The sequence below is a fragment of the Girardinichthys multiradiatus genome, chromosome 18 (genome assembly GCF_021462225.1).
Source record: "Girardinichthys multiradiatus isolate DD_20200921_A chromosome 18, DD_fGirMul_XY1, whole genome shotgun sequence".
In the NCBI taxonomy this organism is placed as follows: domain Eukaryota; kingdom Metazoa; phylum Chordata; class Actinopteri; order Cyprinodontiformes; family Goodeidae; genus Girardinichthys; species Girardinichthys multiradiatus.
The window spans coordinates 19,602,318-19,627,008 of record NC_061810.1 but is presented as its reverse complement, the minus strand read 5'-3'; the positions used below and the strand labels follow the sequence as shown (position 1 = coordinate 19,627,008).

The following is a 24,691-nucleotide window of genomic DNA, read 5'->3' as shown; positions in this document are numbered from 1 at the left end:
CTTTCCACTCACAGGCAATGCACTGTATGTAAACTGGTTTTCTGAGATCACAACTTTTGCTTTAGCACAAAGAAGTATTGTGCCCCTATTGGTGAATTTTCCACAGCTCTTCTCACCTTGAACCAGGAGAGCTGATATTACTCTTGGGATTAGCTGCTCAATTTGAATATTGTTTTAACTCTGTTTTCAGTCTATTAGTGGTTGTGCGTTATTACTGATCCATATTCTATCCAAGCAGATATGCCTTTTTAAAATGTTGAGTTTATCTCAAAAAGCACAAAGTACACATTATCAGATATGTATATATAGACATAGATACATATCTGATATAGACACATTATCAGATATGTATATATATCTTTAAAAGGTTTGCTGAGTGATAATCAGGATTAAATATTTACTTTAAAAATATAAAACATTTAACCATATGGTCAATAAAAGGGGATTGTGATAACTAATTGCACCAAGTACTGATTGTGCATACGGTGAAGTCGTGATTCTCCTCTTCTGTCTGTGTGGCTGCCATGTGGGCGTTCTATTGTCATAATGAAAGCTTCTTGTAAAAAGATATGTCTCTTTACAGGAACACTATTACACTGACTGTGTTATATAACCTATCGCGATGAGTGATAACGAACACTCTGTTTCTAACTTATGTTTACTGTGGTTATTAATTGACAAAGTATATTTAGTGCATTGTCAACCTTTACTTATAGGTTTTGACAGCTGTTTGCAGTTTCAGTATTTCAACTACCAGTGCATGTCTTGTATTGAAGAAATGCTGCCCAGAGGGCTTATTAGAGCTTGATGAGATGACCTGTTTTTTTTCTCTTTGCAATAACAGCTCCACAATTCCTTGTCTTATTTCTGCTCTCTCTTCTCACTGCATCATACTCTTGTTTTATTTTTCACCATCTCTCTCAACTGACCAATCCATTTTTTTCACATCAGAATCTTGTCTCTCACATCTGTGTTTATTTTCTCTAAACACATTAAGGTTTGACACCACAATGGCTCCACTTGTGTTTGCGGACCAGTACATACAGCTGTCTGCTAGGCTGCCATCTCACAACATCTATGGCCTGGGTGAACATGTACATCAGAGATATCTCCATGACACGAACTGGAGAACTTGGCCCATTTTTGCAAGAGATGCTTTCCCTAATGGGGTAAGGACTTGCACATGCAATCACAACACTGTTGATGTAGATGAAACATGTAAATCAAGTCTCTTCAACACCAATTAACTCTGAAATATCTGTGCATTTGTGCACATGTGACCCCTACATCTTTGCATTCTACTCTTCAAAATGTTTTTCATTGAATGTCTCATGATCTAATTAGGCAATGTAGTCATCCCCCATCAGTTGCAGTGAGTCTCCCACATCCCTCCCGCATTTCACAGCTCTGTCCCACATCCCTTCATCCTTTTCTCCTGCAGGGAACACACAACCTCTATGGACACTATCCCTTCTTCCTCTGTCTGGAAGATGAGAGCGGAAAGTCATTTGGGGTGTTTCTGCTCAACAGCAATGCCATGGGTAAAGATAAACACTGACATGTGCACACACAACACACACTTTCCATGTGTTTCACTCTCCTCGGGGATGTTCACAGTGACTAAAAAAACGCAGCATGAAAAGACAGCAGTGTGTTTAAGAGCAGAGTCTACATGCTCTTTCAGTTGCAATGCATGATAAAACATAGGCATGAAGCATTATTCATGTTTTTTTAGAAGTTCAATCTCAGAAATAAAATTTTAGAGAAATCCAACCTTTAATTTGAGTACATTTATTAGATAAAGAAAATACAAGTTTTTATCTAAATTACTGGTGCCACACTTACTGGCACCGCCGACCTTCTGTCAAATAAATTCACATGCATCCTTTATAAAAATTTATTATTTAGCTTTTTGAGTCGACCAGTCTGGTAAAAAACTTGATTAGTAGTAGTAGGGTATAACCATGAAATAAAACGGAGGACTTTTTTTCTCCTAGCGACATTTCAGAATGGGAAAAACAAGAGGACATGCCACTCAAACATATGGCAAATGTGCATTGATATTCAAATGTCAGAAAATGGCTGTATGAAAAAGCTTCTTGCCTAAGATTGCCCATGTCTGCAGTCATCAATAATTAAAAAGTTTACAACAAGTAGAACTTTGACAAATAAGGCTGGGGGCAGAAGCATGTTTATCTCGAGGAGGAGATAAACCACATCTTTACCAGGGGTGCCAAGAAATATGGAGGGTGCTGTAGAAAATGCTTAAACCAACAGTAAAAGAAAAGGTTGGGCACATTGTTATAGTATATAACAGGAAAATAAAAAGAATTTCAAAAAGACTCGACACGAGCTTAATTTATAAAGCTTCTGCTGCCTCAATCAAAGATCTGTGCTCACAAATCAAAGAGGATAAATAATGGCTGAAGAAGACTAAAGACCACAACAAAAAAGTCCACTGCCACACTTAGCCATTTTTTCTTTATACTTACATTAAGGAAAAGGTTTATGTTATTTTTTTTCCACATCAATAATTTATTGTTAAGACAGCAGTAGGATTTCTTCAAATACACTGAACTGTTGAAAAAGCCAGTCCGCTTTTAGAACGAAATCACTTTCATCATATGAAAATGAACTATTATGAGTCATAATCACATGTATGGTCTGCTTGTACAGCCGGCCTAATATAGCTTTCAACAAGAGCGCCAAGCTGTCATTTTATGAATCTTTTTTTTTCTTCTACTTTTCAGAGGTGACGCTGCAGCCTGCCCCAGCAGTGACCTACAGGACCATCGGAGGAATCCTTGACTTCTACATTGTGTTTGGGGACACACCTGAACTCGTGGTGCAGGAGTTCCTTGAGGTGATATTTTTATTTTATAAATTCATGGGCCCCTGATTACTTTAAGCACTGTAAAAGCTTTAGAACTATATGATCATGCCCAATCCTGCTCTCCAGCTCATTGGCAGGCCTGTCATTCCTACCTACTGGTCCCTGGGCTTTCAACTTTCTCGGTGGAACTACGGGAACCTCACTGAAGTCAAGGCCACAGTGGAGAGGAATCGGGCTGTGGACCTCCCATATGTAAGATCTGGTTTTCTTTCAATTGATGCTTGTTTTTTTATTTTTTAAGTTTCCTTCATCACCCCCCTTACAAGATTTTCTTCCAGCCTTTTATAAACTGACAGGAGCTCACCAAACTATAACTCCAATCTAATTTTGCCATATTTTAAAATTGGTAAGCACTTTGTATCACTGCTTTTATCTACAAGTGCTAAACAACCGCCATATACATTTCTAATTTGTTTGTACAGCTTTTATGGTCCCATTGTGAGTAAATAATAAACCCACATTAAGTTAGATATAATGACAACACTTACAGTGGAAAAGTGATAACTGTTTTACTGCTAAAAGAATATCTTAACATTTTAAATTAATCCTAGCCCACGAAATCAAAACTGAGAAAAAAAGGTCTTTAAAACTTATTCATTTTACAACCCAATATAAAGTAGTGGCAATGCCTGGTACAGAAAAGCGTTGCTTCTTTAACTATTACCACTGCTTTATAGCTTCCAGGAAGGGAAATGGAAGCAACTGATAACTCACCTTGTAAACCTGTTTTTGAATTTCAACCCCTGTGCGCTTCCAGAGGCAAGAGACTCAAACCACTGCACTGTCTGTGAGGACACGATATGAAGGTTGGAGCAAGAGTTCGACAGACAGCCTGAGTGATAGGGATGGCCTTTAGCTTAGATTGGGTAATCCAGCTCTCTGTCATATAATGGAGAGTCTGTTGGCCTGTATAGGTTCAATGCAGGAACCACAATCTTTCAAGTGCCAACAAATGTTAGCACTGATCAAAGATCAATTGACCAGGTTCTTTTTATTATCTCATTCATCCTCTACTGAATTTTAAAAATACGCCAGTAACGCGTTGTCACTAAGCCATGTGATAAATATCAGGTTTGCTTGACATTTTCTTGGAAATGAACCTCACTTCTTATCTTTGTGGGGCATATGATAGTACGTCACTGTAAGAAGATCTTTTTATAAAAAAACTTTTTAGTTTTTAGTGTATTTTTAATTCTAATTACTCTGACAAAAATCTAACTGTATCTTTTAAATTCCCTTAAAACATTTAACTATTTCACATCTAGTACATCAGATAAAGCACAAATGATATTAACACAGTTTTTCTTAATACGTATGGAGGTGGTTACTGTCAGAGAGAAGCATCTGGCACAGACTTTCAAGCCATATGGACAAATGAAATGAAGTAGAACTCATGAGACCAGCTGTAATATATATATATATATATATATAAAATCATCAATGGAAATCAAATTTATTAACCAATGGAGGCCTGGATTTGGAATCACACACAAAATTAGGCATTTCAACTTTGATGTAATGTCCTTAAAACAAGTCAAAATGAGGCTCAGTATTGTGTGTGGGCTCGACGTGCCTGTATGACCTCCCTACAACGCCTGGACATGCTCCTGATGAGACGGCGGATGGTCTCCTGAGTATAAGACATATTTTCAGTTGTTTCACACTTTTTAGTTCAGTATATAATTCCACATGTGTTAATTCATAGTTTTGATGCCTTCAGTGTGAAGCTACAATATTCATAGTCATGAAAATAAAGAACTCTTTGAATGAGAAGGTGTGTCCAAACCTTTGGTATTTTAAAAATTCAGTACAGGATGAATGAGATAATAAAAAGAACCTGGTCAATTGATCTTTGGTCTATATATATATATATATTTATATATATATATATATATATATATATATATATATATATATATATATATATAAAGAGAGAGAGAGAGAGAGAGAGAGATAGAGATTCAATCTTAGTTTCGCAGGATGCTGGTCCGCACAATGTTCACATAACATGTAACATAAAATGTGCACAGCTGTATTATTTATTTCCAGAAACATGTCTAACTTAACACATACAGCTATGTTCTCTATGCTCCTGCTGATATTGTTTTTTATGTGGAGTGTGCTCAGATGCAAAGCTGGCACTGGCTTTTTGTTCCCTCTGTGTTTTAATAAGTAGTCTTCTGACATTTTTGTCACAAGATGACTCAAACGTCACCATTAATGTCCAATTAATCTAGTGCTGTAAAAATTTTTTTCTTCTGCTTCATAAACTCACAAATTTTTCTTAAATTTCATACAATTCAAAGACTAGTCACAGATAGCTCTCTCAGGATAATGCAGCACTGCACTTTAGAATGGGGGACATGACAGACAGGGAGTACAGAGACAGACAGTAGCAGCCAATATAGTCTCTCTTTTACTGTGAACATCATTGTAAATGGTGAAACACACTACTGTCACAAAAAAAACAAAAACAGATTTGTTAGATCTCCAACATATTTTCTTTTAATTGCACAAAATGCAGGTGTACAGCTCCAATATAGGTGTGTGTAAAATCAGAACAGGAGTTGCTGGTGTACTGCGAGTTATTAGGATTTACTTCTAATCAGGATTGGAGTGTACCCAAGGAATGCGGTTATCAATCATTAAAACATTTATTGATTGGGACCCAGATATTATGATTGGATTTGGACATTAATAGTTAGTTTGGCGGAGGATATTTGTAATCTTTAATGTTTAGTGTGTTAAGACTCAAATACCTTTGATCTACATGATATTTCTAAAGCTCTAATGCAAAAGTAATTATTCATTGATAAAGTTCTGTAATGGGGTTTTATTGCAGGCATATTAACTCTTTTTTATTCAAATAAAATTGTGCAATCTTAGAAGGAGGATTTGATTCATATCATTGTATTAAAATTATTAAATTCCTCTTTCCATATTTGAAAAAAAACAATTTGTAAATAAAAATACTTTAAATCGTTTTTGAATTTATTTATTAGTACACTTGACCAAACTTGTAAATGCATTTTACACTTGGAATAAGCTATTGCATTGTCATGCAAGCCTTACATATCTAATTAAATTCAAATAATGTGAGGTAAGGTTTTTATAGCTGCTGAGAAAATAGATATATAACAGACATTTTATACGATTTACTTTTCTGCTGACAGGACATTCAGTACACTGACATAGACTACATGGAGGACAAGAAAGATTTCACTTATGACAAAGTGAACTTCCAGGAGTTGCCTCAGTTTGCTGACTACCTCCATGAAAAAGGACAGAGGTACATCCTTATCTTGGTAAGAGCACTTGCATTGTTCACAAAATAATGTAAATCACACAGAATAATAATTCAAACACTTGAATGTTTATTCAAAGATGGACCTTTCATTTCATGGTTTAGGTGAATTCTAATTATTTTTAGGGCCAGTTTGAATTTTCTTTTAAACTATGATTATGTGTGTTATTTTTAAATACAGACATCCTCAAATAAAATTGATAATTTTAAAAATAATTTGTTCAGACATCAAAACCATTATCATTTTCTATTTAGACATTTGATGGTTGTGACATAATGGAAATATCTACCTGCATTATGTTTTGTTTTCCAAATCAGACACACCAATGAGTGAATGGGTTCTTCTTCTCCTGTTATAATGAAAATCCATCATTGTAGTTAGTCAAGGCAACAGAATTGTGTTTATTGATCTAAGTCTGGAAATGCATAGTATTTTTTACAATTGTCATTCTTCTTAACATGTTTTCCTGCCCCCAGGATCCTGCAATAGCCACCAGTAAAAGGGTAGGGGGTGCTCCATATGAGTCGTATGACCGTGGTGAAGAGAAGAGTGCTTGGGTCTTTCAGTCAGATGGAAAAAATCCTCTTGTAGGAGAGGTAAGCTGTTTTTTTAAAGATAGAACAATATTAATGAGGTGATTTTTGTCATGTCATAACAAATTTGTTATGTTTTCCCATACACTTGCATACAAAGTGTTGAAAAAGGTCAAATCTCTAAACCATTTTATTTGTTCAAATGGGAATTATTTTTGAACTCTTATGGAACTTGACATGAATAGTAAAAAGAAGGCCAGATATTTATTTTTCTTATGATCATAATTTATTGGCAGGTAAAAACAACAAAAAAAGTTTTGTTTTGGGTACTGATTATTAGATGGGGATGTTCAAATAAGATCTAGAATCTACAGGTTCCAGAACATTCAAAAATTGAACTTTGTGGAAGTTCTGTGACATATTTTGTAGCTTAACTTGCACCATGCTAATCCTATGATATACACCCAACTATATGTGCTTGTGTAATTATTTCACTGCCTCCATCAAGCAAGCTAATATTTCTGAACAGACATTTAAGCCCACAGAAGGTTATTTGTTATCCTTTTTCCCACAGAACACACATTTGTCAAGCTGTTTCCTGCAGAGTATTGAGGTGGGGAGCAAAAGTATGTTGCTCCCCTGCTTTTATATTGTTAGCTTTGATTACACACACGATTAGGCCTAGTCCCAAAACTAATCGCCTTTTCATGCTGTTTCATGAACTGGTCAAACATATGATTTGATTCCGCATTAGTGTTTCATCTTAAAATGTTCTGAGTCACTGCATGACAGATTGAGTGTTCAAATGTGTGCAACCATGTGTATGTGAGATAGAGAAAAAAAAATAAACTACCTGCGAGTTTATCTGCATGTACCCATTTTTAAATGAAAGCTATATTAGGTCTGTACAAACAGACCGAACAAGTGAATATGACTCATTATAGTTCACTTTTATATTATTGAATGTGCTTTCGTTCTAAAAATGGACTGGCTTTTTCAAAACAATCTTTGCTGTCTCTATACTATAAAGACATACAGCGGCATCCTGGATGTGCCCCTTCTTCTCCAACCCCCTACGCCCATTATCTTGCTCTCCCAACCTCCAGACCACACACACCACTGGCCACACATCAGCAGTACATCCAGCCTCAACTTGTCTGCAGTTGTTTTATCTCCAAACTCAATGCACAAAAATACCCTTCATTATTTTCACACTTAACTTCTAATATAATAGGCCTTTAAGATTAGCACTGGATGCTCATAATATTTAATACTACAAACCACACATTAGCCAACCTCAACACTTTTCGTTCTTTTTTATGTTTTTTTTACATGAGTGTGTAGCCTCCCATAAACCCTTCACTGATATAGAATTCCTTGGAGCTGTACCCAGATTATGCTTAATATGCAGTACACTTTAATTTGCAACAGGTCTAGCTAATGCTCTGTTTTCCTTGTTTTTCCTTTTTGTGACTGTGTCCATGATACAGAAGGAAAATTTCGACAATGAGACCCAGAATAATAATAGTTAAAAAATTGTATTTATTTTCCCAGAAATTTAATTTACCTTAAACTTTCTTGTGAGGGCTGGGTGGGTAACCACTGCTGCAGGTCTTGCTAAGCAACTGAGAGTGGGAGAAAGACTTATCTCATGAAATAAACATCATGTTTTTTAACACAAACAATTAGAATTGATGATTTTTATGCAGCATCTACAATTTGCAACATATGTAATATCACTATGATGTTTAAGGTAAGGTGTAACTGTAAAAGATTTTAAGAGAATTTAGAAAATATTTGACCAAAATGTGTTCTCCTTCTTTTGAAGTGGCAGAAGAGAGAAAAGATGATATAGTTGCAGATAGTTATCATTTTAGGCATAAAATTGTGATAATGTCACAGCAGTTAGATCGCGAACAGCAATATTTTAAGCTCGAGTTAAGCTTTAAAATTTGTATTATGGCAAAAGAAAAGTAGCTAAGTAAAGAAAATTCTAACAGTCTATTCAGTAGGACTATCAGCTGTGTACTGTATCCACCTCCTGCACAACACAACTGATGGTCCCAACCCCATTTATAAGGCTTGAAATCCCACTCATTAAATCTGACAGGGCACACCTGTGAAACGAAAACCATTTCAGGTCACTACCTCTTGAAGCTCCTCAACAGAATGCCAAGAGTGTGCGACGCAGCAATCAAAGCAAAAGGTGGCTACTTTGAAGAACCTAGAATATAAGACATATTTTCAGTTGTTTCACACTCTTTTGATCAATATATAATTCCACATGTGTTAATTCATAGTTTTGATGCCTTCAGTGTGAAGCTACTCAGCTGCTCAGTTAGACTGTCTGTCTAACTGAGCAGCTGACAAGACAATTACACAGGAATCCATCCACAATGAGATGTAGGAAACAAACAACAAGGGTTTATCAAGAGGACAGACGAGGTGGAATCAAGAAAATCACTTTTGGAGAAAGGTTGGGTAAAGGGACACAGAAACAGCCAAAAGCAAAGCGACAAAATCCAACACAGCAATGAGAACACAGAAATCGAAAAAGATAGCAGAAGGTATGCAGTGACAAATACCAGTTGATTTGTTTAAAGTATTTGCCCTGTAGAAACCATCAGCAGGCATCTGTAGTTGACAAAATCCTGGAGTAAGGGAACAAATGCCTCATAAAAGAAATATGGCATCCGTAACAGTCTATCAATAAGCTCCGACCTTGGAGTTCTTACCACGTGCCAAAAGCATCTGCTCATAAATCTGTGTGTGTGCACGTGAGTGTACATAGGCATAATTCATACCTTTGCTACAAACCAGGCTGTTTGTAGAAAGTTAATGTCTACAGAAATAAAGGTATAGATACCCAAAGTGGAGCAACCTCGAGATTTTATATCCACAGCATGGTTTACACACAGAAGATGCATACACACCAACACACACAGGTATATAGAAAGTCTCACACTCTCTCTGTGTGGATTAATCATTTTTCTCAATACACATCATTAAGGATGACTTCTAACACACAGTCACGTCGCAAGACTTCCATTGCATTATTGATTTCTTCTCCTCTCTGTTCTCTTCCTCAACTCGTCCAGCTCTTTATCCCCTTTCTACTTTGCCACCTTTCCCTCATCAATCCCACCCCTTCTCTTAGTACTTCCTTTCTTTCTTATTTCTACATCTCGGAGCTGTTTCTCAGCCCGACAAGCATAAAACCCACTATAATTTCAGTAGATCATGCTCCATTAACCTGTGGTTACAGACATTTAAAAACATTTGAATAACAGAATAAAACAAATTTTAACAGGTGAGAAAAAATAAAATGCTGTTTGCAAAGTGGATACTAAACAAATGTTTCCACGGTTTTGTCTGGAACAATTTTAAACTGTATTGCTCAGAAACAAATAGTTTTCATGCATTCTCTCAATTGTAGGTTTGGCCAGGAGAAACGGTATTCCCAGATTACACCAGCCAGAACTGCATCGACTGGTGGGTAGATGAGTATGAACGACTCTACCAGGAGATCAAACACGATGCCCTCTGGATTGTAAGTGGATTTTCAGAAACATAAAGCGATCTCAGTAATTAGCTGCTGAATAGCCACAAATTCTGAACATCCTGACATTATTCTGCAGCCAATTACAAGTACTCAGCCAGGCATAACTTTCTGATCCTTTTTGTGGCAATTACTTTTCTGTGGGTTGAGCGCCACAGCATCGAGTAACAGTAAGACAAAACCAGATTGAAATCTGTACTGATAATGATTTCTCAACTGAAGTTGTGGTTTGGACTCTGATTACTCAGACCATTTTTAGCAAAACACATAAATAGATGTACCCAGCCTCAGTGATCAATCAATCAATTTCAACCAAAAGTTTATTTGTCCTTTTGTCAAGCCAGATCTATTGACTTCTTGAAAAAAAAGATGATGGTTAGGAATAGTCTCTTTATTCAGCATGTTAACACCTGGGAAAAGGATCATAGCTTCCCAAAATACCTGCAGAAATCAAGAGACAATAATAACTCCTTATTAAAGTTATCAATTTGCCCTTACCATTTTGTTTTATGTATTGTCTATTATATGCACTTTCAGGACATGAACGAAGTGGCTAACTTCAAGAAAGGCTCACAAAATGGCTGTGTTGATAACAAACTCAACTACCCTCCCTACACTCCAAGTAAGACATTGTATTTTAATAATTTGCATAAAGACAAAAACCATACTAAATCTTGCTGGTCCCCTGCATTTCTGTTATGTCATACTGTGAATGCTTATTCTTATGAAGGGCCAACAGTGACACGTTAAAAAAAAACCAAGGGAAACATAAGTGATGATTCAAATAAAATTAGAAATAAATAAATATGAAATATTAATAATATATATATATATATATATATATATATATATTAAAATATTCATATTTTAATATCATATTTAGGCATTTATTAATGTATATGAGATAGATCAATTTAATTGTATGTATTTGTTTCAAATTTTATTTAAATATAACATTTACAACAACAAACTTTTTTATTGAATGGATTGTGCCACTTTTGGCCCTTACATATAAGTGCTTTCACTATGCAAATTAAAGAAACAGTGGGTCCCTGGTGAAGAACCTTGATAATGATCGTGCTGTCTAAGACACTGCTGACCACTGGAATAGCTTCTGTTCTAGCAGTGTCCTAGGCAGCATGATCATAGCTGCATGGATGAGTGCTCCCCTTGTATTACCCTTTTTAGTGCACTCCTCCTCAACCATCCATCTCCTCCTCTTCTCTTAGTTGATTAATTTCTTCTCCTTATTGCTAAGAAATTATTTAGCATTTTGTAGCAGGGTCTCTCAAATTCTCTCTTTGCCCTTTCACCGCACCCTGCAGATGCTTAAGCTGATTTCAGCTTTAAGATTTGGAGTGATTGAATTTTGTTTCTTACATCATTAGTTTGTCTTACTTTGTTTATCTTTTCCCTTCCCTCAGAGATTCTGGATGAGGTGATGTACAGTAAGACCCTCTGTATGGATGCCAAGCAGGCTTGGGGAGACCACTATGATGTCCACAGTTTGTACGGCTACTCTATGGTGCTGGCCACTGATAAGTGAGTGCATCGATAATCAGTGACAGGAGTAGTATGACTAGCTTGTTGATTAAATGGCCAACCCACTGCTTCCTCCCTAGAGCAATAAGGCACCGGCAAACAAAATGTACCTTCGAGTGTGAAAAACAGTGAAAAAAACACCCAAAAAACAAAAAATACTAAAAAGCCAGTTTAAATTTAGATAGTATTGGGCAGTGACCCTGAAAATAATCCAAAAACTGGCATGCTATAGTTTTGTTAGTTCATTGTACTGCAGTGACTTAGACCCTGCTCCAAATTATATTAAATGGCTACATTAGAAAATTGTAAGTCGGATACCATGTGCAGAAATATGTTTTAATGAGCCCAGCTTCCAAAGTGTTTGAATTTCTCATCTGAAGTTTGGCACTGAACTGTTTGATGGCCCATTATGTTCGCATACCTACAAAGGGGCATCATTGTGAGTATAGGGCATAATCACTGGAGCATGGAAATTCATGTGGATCATGGATATCTGCCAAAAGACAGCACAAATGTTCACTTTATGACAAATAATTGCCCTTTTATGCCCCCCTAAAAAAAATCCTCTCAATGTATATTTAATATTATGTGTATCATGTAGGCAGTCTGCAGGCCAATGTTTGAATAACTTTTATTGAAGTTATGAAAATAAATGTGATACACTTTAAAGTAATATTACGTTTGTTAAATAGATCTGGGATGCCTCTGCATTGGACTTGCAGATGTATCAAATAACAGGGCACATCTGTCTAGAATTTCAAACAAAGGCAAACCACGAGGCAAGACTTTAAAGAACCAAAAAGAGTTGCTCAGAGCACATCAGGTTTCAAAGTGAAAATACTAAGCTGATTCTTGTATTTTCAATCTATTTAGTAAACCCAACACTGTTTAAGCTGAATGTCAAATAGACTTGCATTCATTCATGGAAGAAATACGTTTTTTAAAATAAATTTCCTGTATTTACTATTTTTTTTTTCAACATTTTCTTTTTGCTTTCAAGTTTATGCTTTCTCTGGATGGCCATGCATGCATCCATCCATCCATCCATCCAAAAACTGGTGCCTACCAGTTTCGACGAGAGGGAGGGGTACCTTCTGGACAGAACACTAGTCCATTTCAGAACAACACAGAGGCATACAGAACAAACAGCCATGCATGAACATACTTACTCCTAAGGCTAATCTACAGTGACCAGTTAACCTAGCAGTTATGTTTTTGGACTGTTGGGCAAAGCCAGAGTACCCAGAGAGAACCCACGCATGCAAGGGGAGAACATGCAAACCGAATGAAGAAAGTCTTCAATGCTAAAATATATTTCTTATTTCTATAGAAATGAGCACTGGATTGACATTTGTGGTTTGCTTAGGATTTTCCTTTGCTTGTAAGATTTCAAGAGTGCTAAAATAATTCAAAAAGTGCTACATTCAGAGATTACGTTTCAGTGTAAAAAATGTGAGGTGTGTCCATCTGGCAGAGGCAAACCCTAAGGATATGTTAATCAGTCAATAATAAGGTTGTCCACAAAGAAAACAAAAACTGCAGTAAAACAAATTAAGAAGTGCAATAAAAAGCTTAGGTTATTTAAAATATATAAACAATTATGGGCCTGAATTTGTAGTTCTTATGCACTGTAAAGAAACTAGAATGTCTCATTATTACCAGTCACTTCGAACAGTGTACTCGTTCATAATAAAAGGCAGAAGATGTGTGTGCTCTGTAAAACCACTGTAGCACTACATGTGCCCACACCCACACTCACACAAGTCAAACACAAACCCACCTGAGACTCAGAAATATAATCCCACTAAAGACAATTTGCTGAATCACTACTTTTGTAGTAAAGTTAGCTCACAATTCATTTGTCTATTTTTTATTCTCTTCCTGTTTTTCTCCCCCTTTCCTCTAATGAAAATGTAATATTGGCAGGAGACACATTTTGTAAACATCAGCAAGACTTTGTATTGTCTTGGAGATCAATGCAGCTTTGATTTCTCACAAGCTAAACAATAGCATAAAGCCTGAAAAGGGAAGAAAGGCACTTCAAGTCTGCATGTCTGTGTGTTTTGTTCTGCAAACACTGATGGTTGTGTGGTGTGCACATGCTCGCTATCTTTTTTTACCCTTTGTAATCTTTTGTTTATGGTTCCAACGTCCTTTGCATCATAATAACCCCCATCTCAACTGATTCTATCCTGTCTCCTTCCAATCTCACAGAGCCCTGAAACGTGTGTTCGGGTCAAACCGTACGCTGATGCTGACACGCTCCTCCTTCCCAGGTGTGGGGAAATATTCAGGGCATTGGCTGGGTGACAATGGTGCCAACTGGAACGACATAAAATGGGCTATTCCTGGCATGCTGGAGTTTGGGCTTTTTGGAATTCCCTATGTGAGTACCACATGGCCAGTTCGTACTTATACATAGACAAACATGAACTAAGAAGAGTACGAAAGAAAACAATTTTACTAACTGGCTGCCATGACAGGATCATCAATAAACCAAAGATGGTTATATATTTTGAGTTTCTGCAACTCTAGGAATTTGCACACCATAAAAAAGGCTAAGTCTAAATTTGACTTGGTGTAACTACTGCCTCAACTGTCAACTGTCCTAAAAAAATCTAAAAGAACAGTGTGCAATTAATAATTAATTACATCCATGGCAGTGAGGTCAAAGATAGCACACATATCTAAGGTCCACCACTATTTAGCAATACAATTTTATATCGGATGGCTATCTTCCTTGCAAATGTTAAAGCAGTAAGTGTTGATTCACTGTTGATTCACCTTTATTGTTTATAGACAATTTAAATGTGAGAATAGGCATATGAACAAAACAGTTTCATTGTTCACTCTTCTTTGCTGCTTCTCTTTCCCCTACCTCACCCTGTTGTGCACAATAATTATTAGATCCTATTTATCCAATGTATAACCTTAAACAACACAAAATAGAAAAAAAAAAATAACAATAAAAACATGTATAGACTTTTTTTTTTTAAATATCACTTAACTGCACTCTTTTGGCATTACTTATCCACTGTGCACATGGAAAAATACCTTAATGACTGCCATAGTAATTTTAAGAGTATATTATATTTTCGGTTCAAAAAACATTTTTAAAACTTTTTAAATGAAAAATGTATCAAATGTAAAAAGTCACTTAAAACAGTGATTAGATGATGTTGATTTGTTCATTTAACATGTACAGGTGTATCTCGGTAAATTAGAATATCATGGAAAAGTCAACATATATAGATTCAGTTAACATTAAGTGATATATATGAAGTTTGTTACTGTTCATTTTGTTTACATTGGTAACCCTCAGAAGATTTGAATTGTACACAAGTCCAAACAAACTATGTCTAATACAAATATGCGGTGTTATGGTGATACCATAGCCTACACAATCATGCAGACGAATGCTGACTTGACACTTGTCAAGCGGTCAGTGACTCCCTTTACGAGGAAGGGTTAGCCACAAAAGTTTGTTTCTAGCTAGGTGTTTAGAGTAATGTGTACACACATCTTATTGGAAAGTTGAGCGGAAAAATTAGTTACATCAGTTGCAACAGCAGCCTTTAGAGATTTGGGAAGTGAAACCCATTCAAGAGTTTGGAGGAGTTTCAGAAGGTATGGACTGTGGTTGGTGTCAGATGTTTCAACAGCCACCACACAGACATTTAAGATGTGCTGCAGCTGTCATGTTCCTTGTTTTAAGCCTCTCCTGAATCAAGGAAATCTCCTTGGCCTGTGGAGATAATGGACACTGGTAAACAACCTGGGCTTCATTAAACCAGCAGCAGAGCCACAGACTGATGGCCTTCATGCCATGCCACACTGATGCAGTAATTTATGAAAAACAAAAATCATAGAGACAATTTTTTAATGATCAAAATCAACAAAAATATCTCTTAGAAAACATCACTTTGTGTTTAATGAAACCAAATAATATGAACTTACTGATTTATGAAATAAATTAATGATTCAGTGATACTAATATGCTAATTTAATTTGTGCATCGTCAATTCTGCCCTTTAAACGATTTTCACACTGCATTTTCTGACAGTAAGGCAGGCAAGAGTATCGAGCATAACATCCATTAAAATGTCTGGAAGACTACCATTACCTACTTTATAAAAACAGCATCTCACAACAAACACACTTGCAGAAATAGACTGCCACTAACAATCCAAGTGTTTGTTTCTCCATAGCACCAAGTGAAAACAGTAGCGAGAAAAGAACAAGAAGCTAACTGCACACACAAACCACACACATGCTCCTCCAGCTGTGCACATCAGGTGGTCTTACAGATGCCAACTACTCCTGGTAGGACTCTGTCAAGCGGATTTTAGAAGCCTCAGCAAACACATAAATGCATGCTTCACAAACAAAGGAGACAGAAGGAAAATATAGAATTTGGACCAATTCTCTCTCATTCTGTCAATCAGTAAGATTTGCCCAGTCGTACAAAAAAGAAAACAGGGAGTGTCTGTGAACAGACTAAGGAGCAGGAGTTTGCATTGTGCTATTGATTTGCTCACATCTAGTCTGCGATTGAATCTCAACTGAATTAAGTTATTTTAAAAGAGAATTTTGTGGCCAAGCACCCATTGGTGCCGGTTTTTTTACACTCCAGGAGATCTATTAAACACCAGATTGAGGTGTTTTCTCATAGCAGGTGCTTAGACTGATGTCCGTAACCTTTAGATTTTTCATTTTAATAAATCAAACTGGAAATCCACAGCATGGATCCACAGAGTTTATTACTCTGAGTTTGTCTTATGGCCTTGCAGCTCTCTGTTTCCAGTCCAACAATATAATGGAGATACGTAGACACACAACGCAGGTTCTAGTGAAATGTCAACCTGGCATTCCTCCTGTGCATTTCAGATTGGAGCTGACATCTGTGGATTCTTTGATGACTCAAGTGAAGAGTTGTGCCGTCGCTGGATGCAGGTTGGGGCTTTCTATCCCTTCAGTCGGAACCACAACGCTGAGGGCTACAAGGTATAGTAAAGGCATTTTGTCCTGCAGTTCTTTTATTTGAGTGTCACTTTTAGATTTACGTACTGCACTGACCCTGTTTGGTCTAAAGAGCTGCAGGGTATACCCGTTATTCTATAACACGATATTGGTGCTATAAACTCCAGGTGGTTAAAAACATAAACCACTCTCTTTATCCACAGAGATTGTTGTACACCAATACTAGTACATTTGCTTTATGAAATGAGAGCAGTGGGACCTCTGATTGTAGGCTTTAAAACTTTGAAATGTCAGGTGCTGAACATTATAGCCTCTCTGGGGACCAGAGTAAAAAAAAAGCAGATTCACACGCCACACACCAATATTTGCAGCTTTTACACTTAAGCAAAATGTAACAGCTCTGCTGAAGTATGTCAGATTAGAATAATATGATGTGCCATATGGCGGACGAAATACCAGCATGTTGTAAAATATCAAGACAGTTTCAGCTGAGAAGCCCCCCACTGACAACAGATGGATGGGACTAATTTATTTTTCTACCTGTACGTCCTCACCTCCAGCTGTGAGCCTAGCTGGATGTGCTGGTCAGAAATGAGTCATTTCTGTAAAGCAGCCGTTTTACTTTAATGGTGGAAGCTGGCTACCGTCTGACAGCATACAGGTCCTTCTCAAAAAATTAGCATATTGTGATAAAGTTCATTATTTTCCATAATGTCATGATGAAAATTTAACATTCATATATTTTAGATTCATTGCACACTAACTGAAATATTTCAGGTCTTTTATTGTCTTAATACGGATGATTTTGGCATACAGTTCATGAAAACCCAAAATTCCTATCTCACAAAATTAGCATATTTCATCCGACCAATAAAAGAAAAGTGTTTTTAATACAAAAAACGTCAACCTTCAAATAATCATGTACAGTTATGCACTCAATACTTGGTCAGGAATCCTTTTGCAGAAATGACTGCTTCAATGCGGCGTGGCATGGAGGCAATCAGCCTGTGGCACTGCTGAGGTCTTATGGAGGCCCAGGATGCTTCGATAGCGGCCTTTAGCTCATCCAGAGTGTTGGGTCTTGAGTCTCTCAACGTTCTCTTCACAATATCCCACAGATTCTCTATGGGGTTCAGGTCAGGAGAGTTGGCAGGCCAATTGAGCACAGTGATACCATGGTCAGTAAACCATTTACCAGTGGTTTTGGCACTGTGAGCAGGTGCCAGGTCATGCTGAAACATGAAATCTTCATCTCCATAAAGCTTTTCAGCAGATGGAAGCATGAAGTGCTCCAAAATCTCCTGATAGCTAGCTGCATTGACCCTGCCCTTGATAAAACACAGTGGACCAACACCAGCAGCTGACACGGCACCCCAGACCATCACTGACTGTGGGTACTTGACACTGGACTTCTGGCATTTTGGCATTTCCTTCTCCCCAGTCTTCCTCCAGACTCTGGCACCTTGATTTCCGAATGACATGCAGAATTTGCTTTCATCCGAAAAAAGTACTTTGGACCACTGAGCAACAGTCCAGTGCTGCTTCTCTGTAGCCCAGGTCAGGCGCTTCTGCCGCTGTTTCTGGTTCAAAAGTGGCTTGACCTGGGGAATGCGGCACCTGTAGCCCATTTCCTGCACACGCCTGTGCACGGTGGCTCTGGATGTTTCTACTCCAGACTCAGTCCACTGCTTCCGCAGGTCCCCCAAGGTCTGGAATCGGCCCTTCTCCACAATCTTCCTCAGGGTCCGGTCACCTCTTCTCGTTGTGCAGCATTTTCTGCCACACTTTTTCCTTCCCACAAACTTCCCACTGAGGTGCCTTGATACAGCACTCTGGGAACAGCCTATTCGTACAGAAATTTCTTTCTGTGTCTTACCCTCTTGCTTGAGGGTGTCAATAGTGGCCTTCTGGACAGCAGTCAGGTCGGCAGTCTTACCCATGATTGGGGTTTTGAGTTATGAACCAGGCTGGGAGTTTTAAAGGCCTCAGGAATCTTTTGCAGGTGTTTAGAGTTAACTCGTTGATTCAGATGATTAGGTTCATAGCTCGTTTAGAGACCCTTTTAATGATATGCTAATTTTGTGAGATAGGAATTTTGGGTTTTCATGAACTGTATGCCAAAATCATCCGTATTAAGACAATAAAAGACCTGAAATATTTCAGTTAGTGTGCAATGAATCTAAAATATATGAATGTTAAATTTTCATCATGACATTATGGAAAATAATGAACTTTATCATAATATGCTAATTGTTTGAGAAGGACCTGTATATTTTAATACATCTGTTGATTAATACAATACAAAATAAAAAGATAATTATTTATCTACATAGCTCAATTGGCCTATCTACAGACTGAATGTGCCAGGTTATCAAACATGCCTTGTTAAAGTTTTTATTCAACACATGATGAAAAATTAACATAAAATGTTGGGGTTTGATTGAATTTGTTGAACAATTTTATGGAATGTACTTTATAGGAACACACAGCAATCTCTTCTTAAAACACTGCGACATTTATCCTAATTATACAAGCCAGGAGCGGGGCCAGTGTGTGTATATATATATATATATATATATATATATATATAAATATATAGTACAGACCAAACGTTTGGACACACCTTCTCATTCAAAGAGTTTTCTTTATTTTCATTTCACGACTATGAATATTGTAGCTTCACACTGTAGGCATCAAAACTATGAATTAACACATGTGGAATTATATACTGAACAAAAAAGTGTGAAACAACTGAGAATATGTCTTATATTCTAGGTTCTTCAAAGTAGCCTCCTTTTGCTTTGATTACTGCTCCGCACACTCTTGGCATTCTGTTGATGGGCTTCAAGAGGTAGTCACCTGAAATAGTTTTCCAACAGTCTTGAAGGAGTTCCCAGAGATGCTTAGCACTTGTTGGCCCTTTTGCCTTCACTCTGCGGTCCAGCTCACCCCAAACCATCTCGATTGGGTTCAGGTCCAGTGACTGTGGAGGCCAGGTCATCTGGCGCAGCACCCCATCACTCTCCTTCTTGGTCAACTAGCCCTTACTCAGCCTGGAGGTGTGTTTGGGGTCATTGACCTGTTGAAAAATAAATGATGGTCCAACTAAACACAAACCGGATGGAATAGCATGCCACTGCAAGATACTGTGGTAGCCATGCTGGTTCTGTATGCCTTCAATTTTGAATAAATCCCCAACAGTGTCACCAGCAAAGCACCCCCACACCATCACACCTCGTCCTCCATGCTTCACGGTGGGAACCAGGCATGTAGAGTCCATCCGTTCACCTCTTCTGCGCTGCACAAAGACACGGTGGTTGGAACCAAAGATCTTAAACTTAGACTCATCAGATCAAAGCACAGATTTCCACTGGTCTAATGTCCATTCCTTGTGTTCTTTAGCCCAAACAAGTCTCTTCTGCTTGTTGCCTATCCTCAGCAGTGGTTTCCTAGCAGCTATTTTACCATGAAGGCCTGATTCACACAGTCTCCTCTTAACAGTTGTTCTAGAGATGTATCTGCTGCTAGAACTCTGTGTGGCATTGACCTGTTCTCTAATCTGAGCTGCTGTTATCCTTCGATTTCTGAGGCTGGTGACTTGAACTTATCGTGCGCAGCAGAGGTGACTCTTGGTCTTCCTTTCCTGGGGCGGTCCTCATGTGAGCCAGTTTCTTTGTAGCGCTTGATGGTTTTTGCGACTGCACTTGGGGACACTTGCAAAGTTTTCCCAATTGTTCGTAATAACGGACCATCATTTCTTAAATAATAATGGCCACTCGTTTTTCTTAACTTAGCTGCTTTTTTCTTTCCATAATACAAATTCTAACAGTCTATACAGTAGGACTATCAGCTGTTTACTGTATCCACCTCCTGCACAACACAACCGACGGTCCCAACCCCCTTTATAAGGCCTGAAATCTAATTTATTAAACCTGACAGGGCACACTTGTGAAGTGAAAACCATTTCAGGTGACTACCTCTTGAAACTCATCAACAGAATGCCAAGAGTGTGTGGAGCAGTAATCTAAGTAAAAGGTGGCTACTTTGAAGAACCTAGAATATAAGACATATTCTCAGTTGTTTCACACTTTTTTGTTCAGTATATAATTCCACATGTGTTAATTCATAGTTTTGATGCCTTCAGTGTGAAGCACTACAATATTCATAGTCATGAAAATAAAGACAACTCTTTGAATGAGAAGGTGTGTCCAAACGTTTGGTCTGTACTGTATATATATATATATATATATATAGATATATATATATATATATACAGTATATATACTGTACATAGTATATATAGTACTGTACATATATACTGTAGGCCTGAGAGCTTGATCGCAATAGTTCATTGCCGTTGGATGTGATTTATTCAGACCTTTAATTATTAACAGCACAAAACCTCCTGAAGATCCTGACCTCCTTACCAAAACTTAACTATTTTTGTTGTCGACACATATAACATGTGAGAAGAGCCAATGTCAAACACCAAGCACTGTGTAAAGCGTATGCTTTAACTAGACTTTTTAAGCTACATTTCCATGCTCATCACTGCTGCAGAAAATAGCAAGTCTTAAAATGGGACTTGGGTGGATGTGTGTGCGTGGAAGGGGGTGGGGGGGTGGGGGGGGGGGAGTTACGGTGTCTTCTTCAACTACGTTATGAGGGTTAGTGCTTGCTGGAGGTCAGGGACAAGATGGTGATGATGAATCTGATGCACTATTCCCACCAACATAACAGCTAATGTGTGACCTTTACTTTGCCCTAATCATGGCCCTCATCAAATGCCCATGCTCCCAAGACCAGGCAGATACAGACACCTCACACAAGTTGCTCATCAGCCTCTTGGAGGTGCTGAGGGCAGAAATGATTGGCTGGATGTTAGAAGCATGGCCTGTTAGCAGCTAATCAGCCTCACTCACTGTAGTGAAATTAAATCATACTGCACTTTGTTGCCCTTTTTTTTTTTGCTAAATCTATAATGGTTGTTTTAATTTTTCCCATTATATAAGAATTTATGGTCCACTTACATATCATAGCAAGCGGTTATATTCCTGACCTGTTTTACTCAATTTCCCAATCCAGTTACTCCTATGCCTTATTCAAACAAGTTGTTTCTTTGGCACATCCTATCTATTTCCAGTGTATTCCCCAGAAAGTAAAAGACAAATCTTTGTTTTCTTTTTTTTATCCACTCCCATTCATCAACCCCAACACTTTAATCTGTTTTTCTGCCTCCAGCCCCAGGATCCCGCTTTTTACGGCGCCGACTCAGTGCTGCTGAGGAGCTCCAAGCATTACCTGACGATACGTTACACTCTCCTGCCTTACCTCTATACACTCTTCTACAAAGCCCACACCACAGGGGAGACCGTTGTACGTCCTCTTGTACATGAGTAAGTCATTCATTATGTCAAGTTCTTTTGCAGCCAAGTCATACTGTGGCTTTTGTGTAGTTTTGGCTATACTTTAGAGAAAACAAAAACAAATATGTAAATAATGTTATTATAGAGTTCATAGTGTTAATAAAAGTAGCCTAATGTTTTATCGTCTTCCACTCAGCTTCAGTCTTTTCTGAAGCAGTTTTTCAGCCTGTTTAATTACATTTGATTACTTAAATATCTGTTTTATTCCTTTTTTTAATAAACTGAATGTTTCTTGCTGCAAATATGTTGCAATGACTTACAGAAACCATGCACTAAGCCTTTCCCTTTCTGTAGTTATTTTAACAACCCCTTAAGAGCACTTGGTAAAGCTACTGTAAAGTTTCACTGTATTATATTATAGGTGTGCCAAGAAAAAAATACATATTTTTAAAGAAAAAACAGATATTAAAAGTGGTGGAGATAACACAAAAATATTTGTTAAACTTACTTTGTGGATTCTTCTTCAATATAATAAAACAATGTGCAAATGATTGGTCTCTGAATAGTAACAATCAGCAATCCTTAAAACTAGCCATTAACCGTGTTCCACAACTCTGAATGTCCACAACAAACTTAGTGCTTTTCAAGCTGAATGCCCTAAAAATGTTGATTAAAATGGACTCAGGCTGCAACACTGACATAAGCAACAAATAATCATTTGATTTGATAGAAGTGAATGTAAAAAAGCATTATGAAGAAAGTAATGAAACCTGGAATACCTTTATAATGAGAAATTGTCTGAAGGTAAATTTCACTCTGATTTTAAGTGGAAAGAGGATGGGTATTGATCTTAATAAAACATGAACAATGTCAGATTTTTTTTGCAAAATTACCACCTATTCTCTTGTAAGGTTCTACTCTGACTCCAACACCTGGGAAGTGGATCACCAGTTTCTCTGGGGAAAACATCTGCTCATCACACCTGTGCTTGATCCGGTCAGTTCAGAAACAAAGTTATTTAAATTCCAAAGACAAAATAAAAATATTAAAAAAATAGAATGCACAAAACATCCATGGACAGTCTTGTATCCTACAGATGCAGATGTATTATCTCCCATGCATGAAAAGAAAAAAAAAAAACATGGTTGCTACAAAAAGAGAAATATCCTGCAGTTGAGATGATCAGCTACTTATACGTGCAAACCATGACCTCTCATGAGAAAACATGACATGGGATTTTCTTTGTTGCCCTCTCCTCTTCTCATCCCTTGTTCATCTCTCTTTCAAACCCTCCCTCTTTTCTTTCAGCTCTAATGAGAGCACTGACCTCATTACTAGAAGATTAGTACCACAGATAGAAGTGTGTATGGTCCTGTTTGTTTTAGTATAATATGCATGTTATTGTGTGTACATAAAAGTGTGCGGAGTTTTAAAAAAAGAGTGTATGTGTGAGATTACATTTACAGTATATATGTATAAGCACGTAAGGTAATTGCTGTCGTGTCAAATGGATCTGAATTATAAGCTGTTTAGAATGCCCTCTGGTGCATTGCAAAGAAGTGGAAAGCTATTTGGATTTATGTAAGGCCAGGGAGAGTGTAACTTCAATCAGCGTGACTGTGGAAAAGTTTATTTGTAAAAAAAAGGCTTGTGTGTATAATGGTTTAAAGTTGGTGATGTGCTAAATGCAAAGAGAAAGAAGAGTCAGAGGGTGACTTAGTAGGATGTTATTTGACCACACAAAATAGTCTTGAAAGAAGATAAATGCATCCTCTCACAGCCTGTTTTCATGCAGATACAATCCAGCTTTAGCCGACCAGCTGGAAAAAGAAATACCATGTCAGGAAATATGACTGTGGTATCAATTATGACAAACCATTCATTTTCCTTCTCTTAAGTAGTAATTGCTTTCCATCGCTGTGCCCTGATAATTAAATACACAGAAAAATCAGTCATGAAAGTTATCCAAAGAGGGAATTAATGACCTTGCTTGTGATTACGAGGATTTGTGATGAATGAATTTCCAGTACATTAGCTAAACATATTCAGGAAATGGATTCAAAACTTGCACATCATGTTGCCCTTGTCTGGTGGTGACATGCTTTCAACAGCTTGCAAATGCAGCACTCCTAGCGTTAAGCTCCATAAGCAAAATGGGAAGTTGTGACAGCTTTATGTTCAAAACAAATCATTTTCACCAAGTATGCATTTGCAATAAAGTCAGGTTATTTTTATCATTATTATTATTTATTTTTATTCTTATTATTGTTGTTGTTGTCATTTTGTTCACTAGATTTATTTCTGCAAAAAGCTCAAATTTAAAACTGTCTCCCCAACTGTTGACCAGAGTTAAAATTGCATACCGTTAGCTATTTGTTTTGACAAAATCAAAGCCTTGGGCCAACATTTAAATGGAAAACTCCTTATTCTTCTATGACTGTGTACCTAAAAAAACATTGAACCAAAATTTTTTCTAGTGATGTGTGTCCCATTTGTCTACAAAAAAGAAATAA

General features: G+C 37.3%; 1 protein-coding gene across 2 annotated transcripts in view; it reads left to right on the top strand.

Annotated features, from left to right (window-relative positions):
- The window catches only part of si (sucrase-isomaltase (alpha-glucosidase)), a 78,759-nt gene that overhangs the window by 5,301 nt on the left and 48,767 nt on the right, over positions 1-24,691 (top strand). For both annotated transcript variants that reach the window (XR_007042501.1, XM_047392806.1), the window contains exons 6-18: positions 998-1,169; positions 1,442-1,541; positions 2,751-2,863; positions 2,960-3,085; positions 6,067-6,198; positions 6,675-6,794; positions 10,168-10,281; positions 10,828-10,912; positions 11,715-11,832; positions 14,047-14,218; positions 16,720-16,836; positions 22,054-22,208; positions 23,090-23,174. Coding sequence is in view for 1 of the 2 variants with exons in the window: in XM_047392806.1 (XP_047248762.1) it covers positions 998-1,169; positions 1,442-1,541; positions 2,751-2,863; positions 2,960-3,085; positions 6,067-6,198; positions 6,675-6,794; positions 10,168-10,281; positions 10,828-10,912; positions 11,715-11,832; positions 14,047-14,218; positions 16,720-16,836; positions 22,054-22,208; positions 23,090-23,174 (1,609 nt within the window). In the remaining variant the exon portion in view is untranslated. The remainder of the gene's footprint in view (positions 1-997; positions 1,170-1,441; positions 1,542-2,750; positions 2,864-2,959; positions 3,086-6,066; positions 6,199-6,674; positions 6,795-10,167; positions 10,282-10,827; positions 10,913-11,714; positions 11,833-14,046; positions 14,219-16,719; positions 16,837-22,053; positions 22,209-23,089; positions 23,175-24,691) is intronic.